Source organism: Salmo trutta, chromosome 13, assembly GCF_901001165.1.
Source record: "Salmo trutta chromosome 13, fSalTru1.1, whole genome shotgun sequence".
In the NCBI taxonomy this organism is placed as follows: domain Eukaryota; kingdom Metazoa; phylum Chordata; class Actinopteri; order Salmoniformes; family Salmonidae; genus Salmo; species Salmo trutta.
In genome coordinates this window covers 57,238,212-57,258,587 of record NC_042969.1, presented here as the reverse complement: position 1 = coordinate 57,258,587, position 20,376 = coordinate 57,238,212, and the positions used below count along the sequence as shown (strand labels likewise).

The 20,376-nt window shown below is 41.8% G+C and overlaps 2 protein-coding genes across 5 annotated transcripts in view; one reads left to right on the top strand and one right to left on the bottom strand.

Moving 5' to 3' along the window:
* Positions 1-1,091: 1,091 nt before the first annotated feature.
* Positions 1,092-4,831, bottom strand: LOC115206140 (insulin-like growth factor-binding protein complex acid labile subunit). 2 transcript variants are annotated; one of them, XM_029772772.1, is made up of 2 exons: positions 4,780-4,831; positions 1,092-3,468 (listed from the first exon to the last, which is right to left on the bottom strand). In XM_029772772.1, the coding sequence occupies exon 2, from the start codon at positions 3,413-3,415 to the stop codon at positions 1,361-1,363; it is 2,055 nt and encodes a 684-aa protein (XP_029628632.1). In that variant the 5' UTR covers positions 3,416-3,468; positions 4,780-4,831; the 3' UTR covers positions 1,092-1,360. The 2 variants fall into 2 exon arrangements, with proteins under 2 accessions (XP_029628632.1, XP_029628633.1); XM_029772773.1 differs by having other exon boundaries at positions 1,092-3,424; positions 4,780-4,817.
* Positions 4,832-10,829: 5,998 nt separating this feature from the next.
* LOC115206138 (MAP/microtubule affinity-regulating kinase 4) overlaps positions 10,830-20,376 on the top strand; it is a 60,605-nt gene continuing 51,058 nt past the window's right edge. The window contains exon 1 of one of the 3 annotated variants that reach the window (XM_029772768.1): positions 10,830-11,915. In XM_029772768.1, coding sequence (XP_029628628.1) covers positions 11,868-11,915 — 48 coding nt within the window. In that variant the 5' untranslated portion in view covers positions 10,830-11,867. The remainder of the gene's footprint in view (positions 11,916-20,376) is intronic. The other 2 variants (XM_029772767.1, XM_029772769.1) reach the window with 2 other exon arrangements.

Sequence of the window (20,376 nt, the reverse complement as noted above, 5' to 3'; positions counted from 1 at the left end):
ATTAATTAGATTTGTATCGATGCATGAATTCCTCCGTGAACAGATTCCTGACTGTGGACTTGTGGTGTGCCGACCATCTACATGTCTGCATTACCAGCAACTGTGTTCCCAAGCCGTACCTCAGCCAATGTCACTATGATAGAACTGTGCAATGCTCTCTTCCCTTCCAAGAGAAAAGTAGATGTCAGCCAGTTTCCTGAATGGAGGCAAACAAGTTAAATAAATCTATGAAAAAGCCAAGGCAACACCGTGGGTGATGTCAAATGAAGTGTACATGTGACCAGAAGATGATTACCTTCAGCACTAATAGAAGTTCATGTGCTGTGGTAGAATGAAATGGTTGAGCAATCTGTATTATGCCTGCATATTCATGTTAGGTTACCTTGGGTACTTCAAATATGCAAATCCTCATAGGGTAATCAATGAAAGATGTTCCTAATATTGTTGCACACTTCACATTGATTAATTCATTTAATATGTAGTTATGGTGGTCTGCCTCACACCCATCTATGGTCATCCATCCCTCCAATCCTCATTCCTGAAAATCACAAGTCTACATATGTTGCTTGTCAGTCACATTGATGGGTATGGCATAATGTCTATGTTTAGACCGAACTCACCAAGACTGAAGATCTTTAATTATTTTCCCCAACGTTCTCTGATGTACTCCATGCACATAATAGCAGGGAACTTGTCATATATATATATTTTAAGGGGCACTTCCTTGCCACCCAGCCGCTCTTCAGCAGCACCCCACCTAGAATGCAATGCAGGAGGTGAGGGACCAAACCTTGTGTTCCGCTGTTGGGAGCCTGACCTGACCCTGTGTTCCACAGATTTCTTAATTTCTTTCCATTTAGGGTTAATCACATTCAACCTCAAAAGGTTGGCTCAAGGCTCACTCACGTATGCTCAGCAGTAATGCCCCTCAGCACTTGTAGTTTAATGTATGTTTGAATCTGCACAGTGGGTACGCAGTGATGTCAAGTGGCATTTAGAAGAACAAACAGTTGTATTTCTGAGTGTGCGACTGCATGTCTTGAGTTGGAAAGAGTATGTTTTCTATCCATGGATGGGCGTTTAGTCATAGATTGTAGAGTAAATGCCTCAAGTTTATTAACTCTGAACAACACTCCTAGTCTAATTCACATCAAGATCACACATGGCAGATATTGTAACCTATCAAGAAATGAAATGAAATAATTTGTTTTATTTCAAAGAAAAGCATGAATTTTCAATAAAATATTTAACCCCATTCCATGGTATTTTAATATTTACACTATATCACTTACTCTTTACAATGCATGTAACCATCTGAAAACAAGAAAGAAAACGGAAATGCTGAAACCGCAAAAGTATGTCAAAGAAAACCGCTAGCTAGAAGCCAAGCTGTAAGCACTGTCAGCATCTCTAGGGGAAGTTGGTGTCTGGGGAAGCATGCAAAGCTCACACAGGGCTTTAAAATGTGTGCAGGCTGTGAAATGGGTCGGTTGAGTGTGGAACACATGGGTTCGTCCTGTAACGTCTGGGTGTTGTTGATGATCCAGTTACTGATGTACAGGATAGGTGATCTGCAAGAGCAGTCCCAGGGGTTCCCCTCCAGGTGGAGGACCTTCAGGCTCTCCAAAGGCTCCAGTGTCCCATTCAAAAGAGTACTGAGGCGGTTTGATTTCAGGTGCAGTTTCTGGAGACGGTGAGGGCCTTGAAAGATGTCAGGGTGTAGCTGTTCTATCTGGTTGTTGTCTAAGTCAAGCTCCTGTAAGTCGGCCAGGGGGGCGAAGACTTGAGGGTGCAAGGCCACCAAGTGGTTGTTCTGGAGAAGGAGTCTACGTAGGTCATCCAGGGAGTAGAAGGTTGCATATGGGAGGTCACGGAGCTGATTGAAGCTGAGATGAAGCTCCTTTAGTGTACCTAACCCACCAAAGCCTGCAGGAGTCAGTGCTGTGAGGCGGTTGTTATCTAAATCCAGCATCTTGAGGCTGCGAAGTTCAGAAAATAAGCCTGTGGGAAGATCTTCGATCAGGTTTTCATTCAGCAGGAGCTCTCTCAGGTTTCCAAGGGTATAAAACTGCTCCGGGTGAAGAGCTGTGAGACGGTTATTGAAAAGCTTCAGGGAGTGGAGTTTAGCCAGACCATGGAAGATGGACTTAGGGAGAGACCTGAGGTGGTTATTGTTCAACTGTAGCTCCCTGAGGCTCTTGGTCTTGTGGAATAGGCCTCTGGGAATCTTGCTTAGTACGTTGTTGTCCAGGTAGAGTGTCCGTAGCCTGCTCAGTCTGGAGAACAAGGCATTGTGGAGGTCAGCTATCTGATTGTTGTCCAGCTGGAGCTCCCTTAGCTTAGACACCATGTGAAAGAGCCCTGGTGGTATGTATGAGATCTTGTTGCTGTCAAGTTGCAGCTCTATCAGCATAGTTAGGTTGTGAAACAGGTCCCCTGGAAGGTATGTCAGCCTGTTGTGGTATAGATCCAGGAGCTCCAGTCTGCCTAGATATTGAAACACTTCAGAAGGGAGGGATTGGAGGTTATTGTAGCTCAGATCCAATTGACCGAGATGGGCTAGACCGCTCAATGAGTCCTTAGCCATTATGCTCAGGTGGTTATTATTCAAAACCAAAATCCTTAGATGGCTGAGCTCAGAGAAAGCATCTTCTGGTAAAAAGGTGATGCTGTTCTTCTGGAGGTACAAGCTGTGCAGCTGTGACACATCCTTCAGGGCAGCAACGGGCACAGAATCTAACCTGTTTCCACTGAGGTCCAGATGACTCAGGTTTACTGCTCCACTGAATGTGCCATTCCCAATGCTAACCAAGTTGTTCTTAGACAAAATCAGCTTTATCAATTTGGATGAGTTCTCAAACACCCCTTCCTCAAACTCCACAATACTGTTGCTGCTCAGGTGAAGGTCAGTGAGTGCAGGAGCTCCACCCAGTGCCCCGTACTTCAGGCTGTTGATCTGGTTCAGTGTTAGAATGAGTGTCTTTAATTGACCAAGGCCTTGTAGAGATCCTGGGTGCAGGGCCTCCATGTTGTTCTCACTGAGGTCCAGGAAGGTGAGTGCTGAGAGGCCTTGGAGCTGCCCAGGGCCCAATGAACCTAGGTAATTACCCCTGAGAAACAGCTTGACCAGGCTGCTCATGTTGGGCCAGATGAGGTTGGAAGTCAAGGAGACATTGAGACAGTTCTTGGTGAGATCCAGGAACTGCAGCTGCTCCAGTCCACTGGTGGGGAATGCCTGGATCAGGTTGTGGGCCATATAAAGCTCCTCAGTACCATCTGGGAGGTTAGGGAACTTCTTCAGCCTCTTGTCCGGGCAGCTGACTGTGACGTTGTCCAGACATGCACATGGTGAGGCAGGACAGGTAGCAGCTACTGAGATGAGGGCCATGATGGCTGTGCTTAAAATCACCAACATTGCGAGGAACTAATGTTGATATGACAGGAAAGGAAATTGGGTCAATGTGAGATCTGAAACAAATATATGAAACTTCTGTTGTGACATAATTCCTGTTTACCAGTACACATCCTGCTCAACCGTGTCAATGTAATCTATGCCATTTCATTGTTCCTTTCTTTGGATATTCAGTACAATGTCTTGTTAATTATGTGAAAATCTTGGGACACTACAAACTTGTTGGACGCATTTGCAGTTTGTTTTGGTTGTGTTTCAGATGATGTTGTGCCCAATAGAAATGAATGGTAAATAATGTATTGTGTCATTTCGGAATCACTTTTATTGTAAATGAGAATATCATCTGTTTCAGAACACTTCTACATTCATGTGGATGTTACCGTGATTATGAATGAATCATGAATAATGATGAATGAACAAGTTACAGGTGCAAAAAGATAATGCCCCCAAAACATGCTAACCTTTTTGGAGGGGGGTATGATATTTATGGTAGCATCCACATTTACAATAAAAGTGAATCCAAGATACATAAAGGGCTTTCATTTCTAAACGATAAAACAGATGAAAATACGTTCAAATGAAATGTGACATTCTGTACTGTATATACACACTATACTGAATGAAAACATTTGATCACAAATCCAAAATGGAGAAGTATAGAGCCACATTAAAAGTTTGTCTATAAACATGTCAGCACTGTGTAGCAATGAGTACAATATAATTACACTGTGCTTTCCAACTTAACAAATATATAGTTTCCCTGTCACTTATTATAAAATGGGACCTAACAGATTGCTTGGGAGTGACACAATCTGTCTTTCCAGTAGATTCCCTTATGTAAAATTCCATCATTAAAACTTTTATTGAGATTTAAGCGTCAACCTGCAGTTCAAACAATAACAAAGCGACACCCCACCACTCTTTTGGTTAAAAGCTGAGGGATGGGGCTGGAGAAATGCATTCAAATTCATGGACATAGCTATGGATACAAGGAAAAGTATAGTTTAAACCATGTTTTGAGGCTTTACATTGTTAGTTTACAGGTACAATGTTTACTAACAAAGGAGTAAAAAAAGCTTATCTTTGGTTCTGATGGGGTACGACAGTTGAACTTAGCTAATGAGGCATCCATAAGTTATATTCTTCAAGAATCAATGGGTATAATATCATTAATTTTAAAGTCTAAAAATGGATGTAGCAAGGCCAATTGCCCCTTTAAGGACTTGCATGTTTATCATATTTTAGTAATGACAAAAGTGTAAAATATGTGCATGCATTTCATTCTCACTTTGAAAGTAAGAGTAAATGCACAGTTGCATACAAATATTTAACCAAAATTTATATTCACTAATCATAAGTCAACTTACCTTTCAGGAGGAGAGATTTGTGCTGCATGTGATTGTAGTGAGTCATAAATTGTGAAAGGCACTTGCTTTTAAAGGTGAGGGTTTTAGGTGTCGGAAACTTTTTTTCAGAATATTACAATTTGTCAGCACAAATGTTGTGGTTTAGAGCCCCTATCTGTGACATCAGATCAGTCTCATATTTGATTACCACAGAAAGCTAAGCAGGTATCTAGAGGTGAGAGATGAATGTCAGTACCAAGAAAATGAAATAAACCACTTCAAAGCTTCATCTGTGACTGCACTGCAATCAGTCTAGTCTGTGTCTAGGGTAAAGTATACTGATAATATCTTGCTGTGTTTGATAATGTAGAACAGGTATTCCCAAACTGGGGTACGCGCAATGCCATCAGGGTACGCCAAGTAAAAATGTGATTCACATTTAAAAAAAATAATAATAAGTTAATTTTAAAAAATTTAAAAATATTCACACTTTCAAACAGTCCGTTTATATTTTCCAACGGGGCTATACATCTGGGTGAGGTTTTTTTCTCACCTGAGTAGCCTCATTTCACTGCCAAAAATAAAATTAAACTATCTAGTGTTCAGCAAAATAACAACACAATGTCAAATACAGGTAGCCTAGTCAAATAATTAACATCCATTATTAACCATTACTCTCTCGTGGGAATTCCACTAACGGTCCGTATGTAGCCAAATGTAGCTGCTGCTCATTTCGTTTGCTCGAAAATGAATAAATGGTTTAAAAAAGTAAGGTGTCCATAGAGACACATACCAGCTCTACTGGTAGTACTGCTACTACCAGCAGTACTACACCTGCACCTGTCTACGACACAAGTTGTTATGCTTCCACGAGCACATCTAATGCTAGCATCAGTAATTATACATTAGTTGTTAGCCCAGCTAGCATGGACACTGACAGTTGTGAATCTGATGTATCCGGAGAGCTACTGCCCCCTTACCCGGGAAAGCACTGAACAACAGACAGGGACGTTGGACCATCTAAAAGGCGCAAATATGATGAGAACTACATTGATTTGGGGTTCACTTATATTGGGAGTAGTGCCTTTCCTCAGCCACAGTGTGTTATATGTGCAAAAGTACTATCTCACAACTTAATGAAACCTTCACTCTTGCGCAGACATTTAGAAACAAAACATGCCAATTTGAAAAATACGCCACGGGAGTTTTGGAGCGAGAATTAAGGTGACTTTCGAGTAGTAAGATATGTATAAAAGTAACAGATACCATTAATAAGAAGGGGCTAGAAGCGTCTTATAAGCTACTGAGTGGCTAGGACAGGCAAGCCCCATACTATTGTGGAGGACTAATTCTTCCTGCTGCCGCGGATATGGTTGGGACAATGCTGGGGGAAAGGCCCAAAAAACTATACAGACAATGCCTTCCTCAAACAACACTGTTTCACGACGCATCAGTGACATGGCAGAGTTGTTTCGAAACAATTACTTCGCATACAAGCCAGTGAATTCTATGCATTACAGCTGGATGAGTCAACAGACGTGGCGGGCCTGGCACAGCTCCTGGTATATGTCCGTTACGTTTATGGGGGGTCAATTAACGAAGACATCCTCTTCTGCAAATCACTGGAAACCAGGACAAAAGGAGAGGATATTTTTAAAGTACTGGACAGCTTTGTGACATCAAATGGACTTTGGTGGTCAAGATGTGTTGGTATCTGTACTGATGGCGCAAACGCCATGACAGGGAGACATGGTCTCGGTCTCGTGTGGCTCAGTTGGTAGAGCATGGTGTTTGCAATGCCAGGGTTGTGGGTTCGATTCCCACGGGGGACCAGTACAGAGAAAACATTTATGAAATGTATGCATGCACTACTGTAAGTCGCTCTGGATAAGAGTGTCTGCTAAAATGACTAAAATGTTTTTTTTTTTAAATGTAAAAAATAGTGGAGTGGTAATGCGCGTGCAAGCAGTTGCTCTCGACACCACTTGGGTACACTGCAGCATCCACCGAGAGGCTCTTGCTGCCAAGGGAATGCTTGACAGCTTGAAAGACGTTTGGACACTACAGTGAAAATGGTTAACTTTGTTAAAGCAAGACCCTTGAACTCTCGTATATTTTCTGCACTATGCAATGATATGGGCAGCGACCATGTAATGCTTTTATAACATACAGAAGGGATGTCCGCAACTATATTCAATGTGCGGGACAAAATTGAGGCTATGATTAAGAAGTTGGAGCTCTTCTCTGTCCTCATTATCAAGGACAACACACAGGTCTTTCCATCATTGTATGATTTTTTGTGTGCAAATGACTCAAGCTTACAGACAATGTCAGATGTGATATAGCGAAGCACCTGAGTGAGCTGGGTGCGCAATTACGCAGGTACCTTCCCAAAACGGATGACACAAACAACTGGATTCGTTATCCCTTTCATGCCCTGCCTCCAGTCCACTTACTGATATCTGAACAAGAGAGCTTCATTGAAATTGCAACAAGCGGTTCTGTGAAAATGTAATTTAATCAGAAGCCACTGCCAGATTTCTAGATTGGGCTGCTCTCAAATCAAATCAAATTGTATTAGTCACATGCGCCAAATACAACAGGTGTAGATCTTACAGTGAAATGCTTACTTACAAGCCCCCAACCAACAATGCAGTTAAAAAAAAGAATATGTGTAAGAATAAGAAATAAAAGTAACAAGTAATTAAAGAGCAGCAGTAAAATAACAGTTGAGTTGAGGTGACATGCACATGTAGGTAGGTAGAGTTATTAAAGTGACTATGCATAGATGACAACAACGGGGGGGGGGGCAATGCAAATAGTCTGGGTCAGAGTATCCTGCCTTGGCAAATCGCGCTGTTATGACACTGATGCCCTTCGCAACCACATACCTATATGAGAGTGGATTCTCGGCCCCCACTAGCATGAAAACTAAATACAGGCACAGACTGTGTGTGGAAAAAGACTGAAACTCTCTCCAATACAACCCAACATTGCAGAATTATGTGCATACTTTCAAGCACACCCTTCTCATTAACTTGTGGTGATTTATTCACAATTTTTGATGAAAAAATAAGGTTTTATATATAAGATGGCTAAATAAAGAGAAAAATTATTGATTATTATTATATTATTATTTGTGCCCTGGTCCTATAAGAGCTCTTTGTCACTTCCCACGAGCCGGGTTGTGACAAAAACTCACACTCATTCTTATGTTTAATGAATGTATCGTATAGTGTGTGTGTGGCAGGCTTACAATGATGGCAAAAAAACAACATTTGAGAGTGCGCTGACCCTGGTGCTAGAGGGGGTATGCAGCTGGAGGTTGAATGTTTGAAGAGGTACGGGACTATAAAAAGTTTGGGAACCACTGATGTAGAAAATGCAAAAGGCACACACATTTTTATGGAAAATATAGTATTTGTAAACAATTATCTGATACCTTATTAGAACATAGTAATGTACTGTGCAGAGAGCGAGAGTAAGAGAGAAAGGAAGAGAGAGAGTAAGAGAGCGAGGGAGTAAGAGCGAGAGAGAGAAAGACAGAGAGAGAGGGAGAGAGAGTAAGAGAGAGAGAGAGAGAAAGAGAGTGAGAGAGAGAGAGAGTAAGAGAGAGAAAGAGAGAGAGAGTAAGAGAGAGAGAGAATGCAGCAATGGTCTGTTTAGCTGGTTCACTTCCTATTTATTTTTTCCTTCTATAATGTATTAGTTTCAATCACCAAGTGTATATCTGAGAGCCTTGAAGCATGGCAAGGAAGGCTATGCTAGATGAAAGTGAGACCTTTTTGTAAGATGTCTTTCCAGGCTCTTTTTCGAGTGGCTCTTGTCTTTTTGACCCTTTTAAGCATTTTGTGATCAAGTTGATCTCATAATAGACGCAGACATAAAGGGTAATGGTAGAGAGTGGGACTATTCAATTTGTGACCCAAAATGTGGCAAGAGGTTAATCTAAATGCTGAAACTTGAAACAAGGATGAAAGATTAAAGTACTGTAGCCCAATGTGCTTCCCCGGCTGTTTTGAATAGGCCTCCCTGTGGTTCCAGTTCAAACTCACTCCAGTTCGGAGACTGGAAGTATTTTGACTTCCTGATGCTGCGTTCTACCCTCTCTCTTATATAGACTACACAAATGGAAGAGGGTTTTCGGGCTCAAAGCAGCAGGCGATCACCATGTCACAATTATAATGTTAAAAAGGGGGTTTGCTGACGATGCAACAAAACACTGCCACCACATAACAAGTAAAAGAAAACAGAATCGTTGATAACCACAAGATGACGCCATCACAGCAGTTATAAGGATGCCTCTGGCCATGATGCGGCTACTACTCCACTAGGTGGCCCTCTATAACGTAACACAATTTGCAACACAGCACAGAGAGCAAACAGGATGACATTGCAACTTCTCACGAACAAGATGTTATTTAAAAATGTCAATCAGCATACAAGGTAAACATAACAAGCAAAAGTATGATAACTATACATGAGATATTAACAAAAATAATTTCTAAAAATGCCAATCTTGCCTATTTCAATGGTAACCTAACCAATGCATTATTCTGTTGCCCATATACTCTTGAAAACCATAATGTGTACAATCAATGACTCTATTGCCTGATTTTGTTCACAAAAAAAGTATTTGTAAACTTTGAACAACAACATCATGGGGTTTAGGGACAGTCAGGATTGGACAGACACTTGATTAAGGGCAGAGCATAGCCTCCAATGTGCCTCCAGACCTCATAATCTCTGCCAGACTAGAGATGAATGCAGTGGGAGGCATGGGGGGTTGGCCGTGGTACTGCCTACCAACAGCTGTAATTAGAGCATTGAGATGACTAGGTCTGAAATACAGTAGATCAACTGGAATAGAGAGAAGTTGCAGTAGTTTGTAACTCTCCTCCATTTGTGTCAGCGCAGAAGCAACCAGCCTCTGAGGATATGTAAAGCATTTTGGATAACAGCTGATACTGTTCATGTTGCCATGTGATGTATAGGTCTACACTGCATGTTTTTTAATAATAATGTAGAAGACAAATAGTTCACATGGTTCAATACTCTCTCAGCTGAAGTCATAAGGTAACATGTTCAGAATGAATGGGCTACTAATGGGTTATTAATACAGTACTAATACTACTGATTCATGAAGCTATGTCAAATCAGATCTGCCAAGAGTCTTGAGTCAGACAGTGGAGGCTCTGTTGGACAGTGGACCTGACTGGAGGTGGTTTGTGTTCAGTTCCTCAGTGTCAACCAGGGTTGCAGTGGTGGGGCTGGGCCCTGGTCGATCACCCTGACCCGCTCCGTGTGCACACATCACTTACAATCATGTCTAGGCTCTCTCCATGGTACATGGAAAGAGCAGCAGCATCTGACGTCCACACTTTACCTGCCTTCGCACATACTCCATTAGGACTATTGAAAATTCCACATAAAGCGGTTCCCAAATGATTTGGTCCCAAATGACTGCCTAATGATGCTGAGGGACTAGATGCTGATTAGAGAGAGTTTGACACGTGGAACTTGTCAGGTTCACACTGTTTCTCAATTGCGCCTCACTTTCACACACTGCTCTTCTGCGCTCTCACCCATGCAAAACCAAGAAAAGCGCTAAACCAACATTCACTATATGCCTATCTCAATAACAAAATACCAAGTGCCCGGGGACCACAGCAGAATGAGGTGTTCATGGGCCCGACCCGCTCGTGTCCGATTTGTACAGGTGAGACTATAGTCTTTGGTGATGTGCTTCTGCTGTCATCACCCACTTGGCATAATCAATAAATAGACATGAATAATATAGATAGATTAAAACATAGAAATTATATACACCAGAGAACAGATGGTTTGTTCTCACAACAATATAAATTACAAGTGGAGGGGAAATTACATAAAAGTGCAGTAATTTGTTGCTTTGTTAAAGTGTGTCTTCTTCAGACAGGGCCCTGTCGTCCCTGTTGTCAAATGCCCAAGACATGCTGTCTGCAGCGTCAAGTGATGACATTACTGTACAGAATATTGCTTGCGAACGTAGTTGACGTGTGGCTGGTGCTGGTAACTGCTGTTCTACCGCTGAATGAATGGGGGGATTGTCTCTTTAAGAATATGGGGGAAGGGTGTGTTACTGAGCCTCGGACGCAGCCCTGCCTATTATTTCTCTTGACGTTCTTCGCTCTTGCTCTTGTCATACAGTTTGGAGATGCCGTTTTCTGTAGGCAAATGTTACAACAGATAGTTATGTAGGATATCTGCGAGAGTCAAAGTTAAATCATTTTCCGAACGTTGAGTGTTATTCGACGGCTACTTTTTCAGGAAGTGGTCCATCACGTGCAGAAAGAGAAAGGGGGTAACGGTACATTCGCCGATGCTCTATCCGCAATTGTCATGTCGTTGTATTGTTTCTTTTGACGGTTAATTATTTATTAATCAACTATGAAATGTGGGCTGACAATTAGGCTTAAGTCGTTCAGTGTTTTGCCTTGGGAGTGGTTGGTTTTGCGGGCATCATTTGGCACCCCCCCCCCCCCCCCCAAAAAAAATACAGATTTTTCAACGACAGACATCCACCCATGGTCGTGGTACGCGCAGACTACCTGACCAATGTTTTTTGTTTTGCCAATTGTTTTTTTTGTCGGATCTAACAAACTGCTCTGTTCCTGACATACACCCACATTCATCACTGGAAACACAGAATTGCTTTAAAAAAATGTTTTTAGTATAGTAATGGTGCGATAGTGACAAGAAACCTATTTTGTGCTCATTTTATTTCCAGAATGAGGTATATCATTGATGCCTTTCTTCACATGAAGAATCAGCCAAACATGAAGTGGATAGCCTAGAAGACTATTCAGACAGTTTTCTAGACAATTGCCTGTATACGGTCGTGTTCGGTGCTGCCTTTTACAATGAAAATGAGAATTTGAGGATACAATTCTGTCTCACTGCTCTCGAACCTGGGGTTGCCGGTAGGATAGGCGTCTACTGCCTTGGAACACTGGCTAGGCGGTGGAGCGGCCAATGTCGACTGTTATCTTCGGTAGAATATAATCCTGTATCTAACTGTTACCTACATAAAAACCAAGTAGCCTAATAGAAAGGATACCTCAGGGACAATGTCTTCTCGTGCAGCACTACCTGGGAACGAGCGGAAATCGGACCTCGTAAGTATTTAATACATTTTATTGTCTTATATAATCTTTTGCAGAGGTCTGACTGTCATGTGCATTACACCCTTTACATGGAACAGTGGCATGGAATCAAGCTAGGTGACATATCAACGTACTAAAAAATGACAGGAGGATGCATAAAGCCGATACAATCATTGATTGCTGGAGGTAGGCTGGCTATAGCCTATTTGCACTGCTGTTAAAACCATCATTCATTCACTCTGTACATTTTGTTCAAGTGAACAGAATAACCCATAATATATCATTTTGAGAGAGCACATGTTGCGCCTAGAAAATCTGGAAATCAATAATGATACATCTATAACACTGTCATACCGTTATGTAATAATATGTCAATTCAATGTGACACACATGTGGCCTAGCTAATGCGGTGGCAGGTTTGTATACAGTCTCCCAGGCACAGATATGTCACTTTGGTTTCATTGTTTGTTTCACACACTTTTTTTTAGGAATGGTGAAAAGAGGACATTCCGTTAATCATCATCGAAAAGCTCTGTACCTCTTCTAATTCCCGTCAATCATGAAGGGGTTGTTTGGCTTGAGTCTAGTCTGCTCAGTACAGTATCAATGGTGTAGAATAACAGAGCTTAAAGGACAAGTAGCTCACCAGTTTTCGCACAGACCTTCGTGAAGGATGACTGGCATTTAAAGACGTGGATGTTGATTAAAACAGCCCCCCCCCCACCTCTCTGATTCAGAGGGGTTGGGTTAAATGCGCAAGACACATTTCAGTTGAAGGCATTCAGTTGTACAACTGACTCGGTATCCCCCTTTCCCTTTAAAGCTAGACAGTTTTATATGTTTATTGACAGTGATTCTCGGCCAGACACTTTTAGAAGTGTGAAAATCCCCCCTGTATTTTGATCACAACATTGGACAGGCCCCAGTTTATTTCTTTATTTACATAGACGAACAATAGATAGATAGACAATTATATTAGGCCACGCCCACATAGCATATTACGGTCTGTTGATTGTTGTTGCTTTTATTTGTTGATCATCCTCTGCTACAATAAATATCCATTCAAATCCTATATCTAAGCAGGCCTCACATTATCATGGCACTGACTTGGTCCTTCCTGGAAGGAATGGCATGCAAGAGTGACACCCTCAAAGGCAGATAGATTCACTACAAAAGCATTTGAGTTGAATTGACAAAGCATTTTTGACAGGTGGGTATATCGGAGAGGTGTAGAGTCTGTCTAACCCTGCTGTGCCCACCTTCATCCATAATATTAGGGCATGTCAGGATGTTGGTTGATTGGTCTAGGTGCAGGGCTAAATTAGGATAATATTACGCTACTACAATACATGGCCTGAGCTTACATTGTTTGTCAAAAATATTTATTAAAAGAAAGGGCATAGAAATCTTCGAGACATTCGTGAAGCAGATTATGCTTGTTGTCCTTTTCAGAAAGGACAGACTTCCAGAAGGACTTCCATTGTTTGTTTACATCACAGCAAGTCACTAGACGAGAGTAAATATTTGACAACATGATTCTCTTAATTACAACCACTTTATGCTCGCTTCGAGGAATACAACACAGAGTCTTGTGTGAAAGCCCCTGTTGTTCCAAATGACTGTGTGATCTCGCTCTCCGTGGCTGAAGTGAGTAAAACTTTTCAACAGGTTAACACTCGCAAGGCTGCCAGGCCAGACAAAATATCAGGGCGTATTCTCAAAGCATGCGCAGACCAGTTGGCAAGTGTGACATTTTCAATCTGTCTTTGCTTGTCCTAGTCTGTAATCCCAAAGACAGTTTTAAAGAAGCATGATATGAAGAAAATGTAGTCAAATCAAAATCAAGTGCTATTTGTCACATGCGCCGAATACAAAAGGTGTAGACCTTACAGTGAAATGCTTACTTACAGGCAGGCCCTTAAGGCCCTTAACCAACAATGCAGTTTAAAGAAAACTATGAAAAGTCTATTCCAGAAAAAAGAATAGCATACTTGTCCTTATGTGGCTATGCCAAATGGTTGTGGGCTACACTAGTTCATTTAGCAGACAAGATTTGCTTATAATTCCATGGCATTATTTTATATTATTTTATAGTATGAAGAATACCAAGCTGAATAAAATAGAAACATTTTCTCAAAACGATTTGAGGGAGTGCACACATGCGGCTATTCTGTGTTGAGCAGTTAACAAAGAAATAGCTATTTCTATATGCTTCATTTAGAGTAATTAATGTAACTTTAGTTGTTCTACAAACGTTGGGCTGTATGTTTTGATTTTTAATACATTGTAAGGCTGCATGATGAGACTAATGATTTGAAAGAAAATGCTTGAAAGCAACTTCTTTTTGCGCAGGCTGTACACACTCCAATAGTCTCATTCGCAATTTGACAAGCACTTCATAATGCCTTGAATTTCACGGTGGCATTCCCCTTGATGGCCTTAATGCACCCTAAAAAAATCCATGCCTTTTGCGCCCCGGAGTGCTGCGTTTTGCCCTTCTCCCTGAGTGTGCTGCGCAATCCAAAGCGTCTATCACTCACACGGCTTTCCGTCATGTGATCTGGTCTTTCCCACAGGCTACAAGTTAAGACAGACACATCGAGGATACAACTGCGTGTGTACTTATACAATCCCGAGGTGCATATTGAAGATATTTGAAGAACTGTCCACATTTACTTTTCGTCAGCCAAGAAGATGAGTAGGCCTAACGAACAGCAAAAGCACTAGCCTATGTCAATCTACTATGTCAATCTACTATCCCCCATAGTACAGAAGTCGACCTATTCTATTCTGTGCGAGAAAGAAAAATTCCAAACATAGTCTGGTACGGTTGGGGGATGCGATAGATCCCAAATTATTACAACCACTAGCATCAACAAAAACGTTTTTATGCAATGTGGCTGACGCAACAGATCAGAACGTTTTGCTTAAAATGTTAATAAACTATTAGGCTATTTCTTCACATTATAAGCACAGCAATGCGCACATGGTAGTAGTCTGCAAGCGTGAATGTTCCATTAGCGTAAAACACCATTATCAAAAGTGACCCCAAATGCAATTATGCATGTACAGTTGAAGTCGGAACTTTAGATACATTAGGTTGGAGTCATTCGTTTTTCAACCACTCCACAAATTTCTTGTTAACAAACTATAGTTTTGGCAATTCGGTTAGGACATCTACTTTGTGCATAACACAAGTAATTTTTCCAACAATTGTTTACAGACAGATTATTTCACTTATAATTCACTGTATCACAATTCCAGTGGGTCAGAAGTTTACATACACTAAGTTGACTGTGCCTTTAAACAGCTTGAAAATTCCAGAAAATGATGTCATGGCTTTAGAAGCTTCTGATAGGCTAATTGACATCATTTGAGTCAATTGGAGGTGTACCTGTGGATGTATTTCAAGGCCTGCCTTCAAACTCAGTGCCTCTTTGCTTGACATCATGGGAAAACCAAAAGAAATCAGCGAAGACCTCAGAACAAAAATTGTAGACCTCCACAAGTCCGATTCATCCTTGGGAGCAATTTCCAAAGCCTGAATGTACCACGTTCATCTGTACAAACAATGGTATGCACGTATAAATACCATGGGACCACGCAGCCGTCATACCGCTCAGGAAGGAGATGCGTTCTGTCTCATAGAGATGAACGTACTTTGGTGCAAAAAGTGCAAATCAATTCCAGAACAACAGCAAAGGACCTTGTGAGGATGCTGGAGGAAACAGGTACAAAAGTATTTATATCCACAGTAAAACAAGTCCTATATCGACATAACCTGAAAGGCCGCTCAGCAACGAAGAAGCTACTGCTCCAAAACTGCCATAAAAAACTGCACATGGGGACAAAGATCGTACTTTTTGGAGAAATGTCCTCTGGTCTGATGAAATAAAAATAGAACTGTTTGGCCATAATGACCATCCTTATGTTTGGAGGAAAAAGGGGCAAGCCGAAGAACACCATCCCAACCGTGAAGCACGGGGGTGGCTGCATCATGTTGTGAGGGTGCTTTGCTGCAGGAGGGGCTGGTGCACTTCACAAAATAAATGGCATCATGAGGAGGGAAAATTATGTGGATATATTGAAGCAACATCTCAAGACATCAGTCAGGAGTTAAAGCTTGGTCGCAAATGGGTCTTCCAAATGGACAATGACCCCAAGCATACTTCCAAAGTTGTGTAAAATGGCTTAAGGACAACAAAGTCAAGGTATTGGAGTGGCCATCACAAGGCCCTGACCTCATCCAATAGAACATTTGTGGGCAGAACTGAAAAAGTGTGTGCGAGCAAGGAGGCCTACAAACCTGACTCAGTTACACCAGCTCTGTCAGGATGAATGGGCCAAAATCCACCCAACTTATTGTGGGAAGCTTGTGGAAGGCTACCTGAAACGTTTGACCCAAGCTAAACAATTTAAAGGCAATGCTACCAAATACTAATTGAGTGTATGTAAACTTCTGACACACTGGGAATATGATGAAAGAAATAAAAGCTGAAATAAATCATTCTCTCTACTATTATTATGACAATTCACACTCTTAAAATAATTGACCTTAGACAGGGAATTTTTACTAGGATTAAATGTCAGGGATTGTGAAAAAATGAGTTTAAATGTATTTGGCTCGGAAACTTCCGACTTCAACTGTAAGTATTCAGACCCTTTGCTATGAGACTCAAAATTGAGCTCAAGTGCATCCTGTTTCCATTGATCATCCTTGAGATGTTTCTACAACTTGATTGGAGTACACCTGTGATAAATTCAATTGATTGGATATGATTTGGAAAGGCACACATCTGTCTATATAAGGTCCCGCAGTTGACAGTGCATGTCAGAGCAAAAACCAAGTCACGAGGTCAAAGGGAATTTTCTGTAGAGCTCTGAGACAGGATTGTGTCGAGGCACAGATCTGGGGAAGGGTCCCCCAAAAACATTTGCGTCATTGAAGGTCCCCAAGAACACAGTGGCCTCCATCATTCTTAAATGGAAGAAGTTTGGACCACTAAGTCTCTTACTAAAGCTAGCCACCTGGCCAAACTGAGCAATCAGGGGAGAAGGGCCTTGGTCAGGGAGGTGACCAAGGACCCAATGGTCACTCCGAGAGAGCTCCAGAGTTCCTCTGTGGAGATGGGAGAACCTTCCAGAAGGACAACCATCTCTGCAGCACTCCACCAATCAGGCCTGTATGGTAGAGTGGCCAGACAGAAGCCACTCCACAGTAAAAGGCACATGACAGCCCACTTGGAGTTTGCCAAAAGGCACCTAAAGACTCTAAGACCATGAGAAACAAGATTCTCTGATCTGATGAAACCAAGATTGAACTATTTGGCCTGAATGCCAAGCGTTACGTCTGGAGGAAACCTGGCACCATCCCTACTGTGAAGCAAGGTGGTGGCAGGATCATGCTGTGGGGATGATTTTCAGGGGCAGGGACTGGGAGACTAGTCAGGATCGAGGGAAAAACGAATAGAGCAAAGTACAGAGAGATCCTTGAGTGGCCCAGCCAGAACCTGGAATTGAACCCGATCGACCTGAAAATACGAGCAATTGACATTAGACCGGTGGAAATCTGTTATTTGGTATGATGAGTCCAAATTTTAGATTTGTGGTTCCAACCGCCGTATCTTTGTGTGGTTCCCATCGTGAAGCATGGAGGAGGTGTCACCAGCATGGCTACCACAGCATTCTGCAGCGATACGCCATCCCATCTATTTGTGCTTAGTGGGACTATCATTTGTTTTTCAACAGGACAATGACCCAAAACACACCTCCAGGCTGTGTAAGGGCTATTTCACCAAGAAGGAGAGTGATGGAGTGCTGCATCAGATGACCTGACCTCCAGAATTACCCGACCTCAACGCAATTGAGATGGTTTGGGATGAGTTGGACCGCAAAGTGAAGGAAAAACTACCAACAAGTGCTCAGCATATGTGGGAACTCCTTCAAGACTGTTGGAAAAGCATTCCAGGTGAAGCTTGTTGGGAGAATGCCAAGAGTGTGCAAACCTTTCATCAAGGCAAAGGGTGGCTACTTTGAAGAATGTCAAATATAAAATATATTTTGGTTACTACATGATTCCATGTGTGATTTTTCATAGTTTTGATGTCTTCACTATTATTCTACAATGTAGAAAATATTACAAATAAAGAAAAATCCTTTGGGGTCACTGAGAAATGTTCTTGTTTTTGAAAGAAAAGCTATTTTTTTTGTCCATTATAATAACATCAAATTGATCTGAAATACAGTGTAGACATTGTTAATGTTGTAAATGACTATTGGAGCTGGAAACTGCAAATGTTTTATAGAATATCTACATAGGCGTACAGAGGCCCATTATCAGCAACCATCACTCCTGTGTTCCAATGGCACGTTGTGTTAGCTAATCCAGGTTTATCATTTTAAACAGCTAATTGATCATTAGAAAACCCTTTTACAATTATGTTAGCACAGCTGAAAACTGTTGTTCTGATTAAAGAAGCAATACAACTGGCCTTCTTTAGACTAATTGAGTATCTGGAACATCGCCATTTGTGGGTTCGATTACAGGCTCAAAATGGCTAGAAACAAGACCTTTCTTCTGAAACTCGTCAGTCTATTCTTGTTCTGAGAAATGAAGGCTATTCCATGCGAGAAATTGCCAAGAAATTGAAGATCTTGTACAACGCTGTGTACTACTCCCTTCAAAGAACAGCGCAAACTGGCTCTAACCAGAATAGAAAGAGGAGTGGGAGGCCCCGGTGCACAACTGAGCAAGAGGACAAGTACATTAGAGTGTCTAGTTTGAGAAACAGATGCCTCACAAATCCTCAACTGGTATCTTCATTAAATAGTACCCGCAAAACACCAGTCTCAACGTCAACAGTGAAGAGGTGACTTCGGGATGCTGGACTTCTAGGCAGAGTTCCTCTGTCCAGTGTCTGTGTTCTTTTGCCCATCTTAATCTTTTCTTTTTATTGGCCAGTCTGAGATATGGCTTTTTCTTTGCAACTCTGCCTAGAAGGCCAGCATCCCGAAGTCACCTCTTCACTGTTGACGTTGAGACTGGTGTTTTGCGAGTACTATTTAATGAATCTGCCAGTTGAGGACTTGTGAGGCGTCTGTTTGTGTCATGCACAAAGTAGATGTCCTAACCGACTTGCCAAAACTATAGTTTGTTAGCAAGACATTTGTGGAGTGGTTGAAAAAGGAGTTTTAATGACTCCAACCTAAGTGTATGTAAACTTCCGATTTCAACTGTATGTAAACCACAGGGAAATCTAATTTTCTGCTGCACTGGCCCTTTAAAAAAACCACATGTTGGTTGTCCTTTATGTGACAGAAATGTTGCAGGCCAGGGATCGAAATGATTGACCTGCTCTTGGAGTCAACTGGGTCACACGCTCCTCTTGTTTGAAATCTCTCCATGGAAACCCAGGAGTGTTTTGTTTCCCAGTCCATTTTCCTCCCAATTCGACATCTATGCTGAGTGAAAGGTGGTGGCGTAAAATGAGAAAGCCCACACCGGTCTCCTCCTATCACGTTGCTCGTGCCGTACCTCCCAGAAAGCCTCAACTGTAATTAAAATGATTTTAGATTGTATCGTCTTCCTCGGTCTCGTTCCCTGGGACAGCCTGGGGGTGTGTGGGAGAGTGAAAACGTGTTGCATGGAGGTTGACAGAGTGTATCAGGATGTGTGCACAGTAGGGTGGGACGGGGCTTCGATATACTTAAGATTTTGGTAAATCATTGGTAACAACAAACCAGACCTGTGAGGCTGTTGGCCTAAAATGAAGAATTTCTTGAGGGTAGCATATTTGGCTCAGTAAACAGTTGATACAACCACCATTTTTAATATTCACATGAGTTTTTCTGCTAGAATAGATAATAGCCTACACATTGAAGTAGACTACTAAAAAGAAGATGACATGATGTTCAAACTCCAAGTGGGGTTTCACTTGTGTTGTGCCCTTGTGTAAGACGTCTTCCTAAATCCTTGTACATCAGTCTGTGTAAGCCTAATCATTGTAATTCCATGTCTGTAAAGCAAAGGAATTTGTTATGTAGGTCAGGCTAATGATGCTTATTCAAAGGCATATTATCTCCCTATCATCATAACTTGAATAATAAACCTAACAACACACATGGTGGCACACATTAGTCATCCAGATTTGAGATTTGCATAATCGCACTTGCTTCGCACCTCCCGCTCCAGCATGTCCCAGGGATCCAAGTCGTTATGTGTCAGGCCACTAATGCTGTCTTTGCGCTGGTACAGTTTCGCACCCCTCTGCATTGTGACATCCTCTGTATGCCCCTCATTCTCTCGCTTCTATCAGCACCATCTGGTAGAGGGACCTTTACTCTCACTCTCCAGTTGCCCAGCCAGTCCCATGAATGGAGTCCATGTAGGCACCGTTTCTGTTGTTTTGATCAGTACCTTTACTTACCTCTATACATTTCTTATCCAGCTCAGCTTGCAAATTCGGCCCATATA

What these genes read in the sequence shown, in the direction of transcription:
- LOC115206140 (XM_029772772.1), bottom strand. Translation starts at nt 3,415, where the DNA reads ATGTTGGTGATTTTAAGCACAGCCATCATGGCCCTCATCTCAGTAGCT.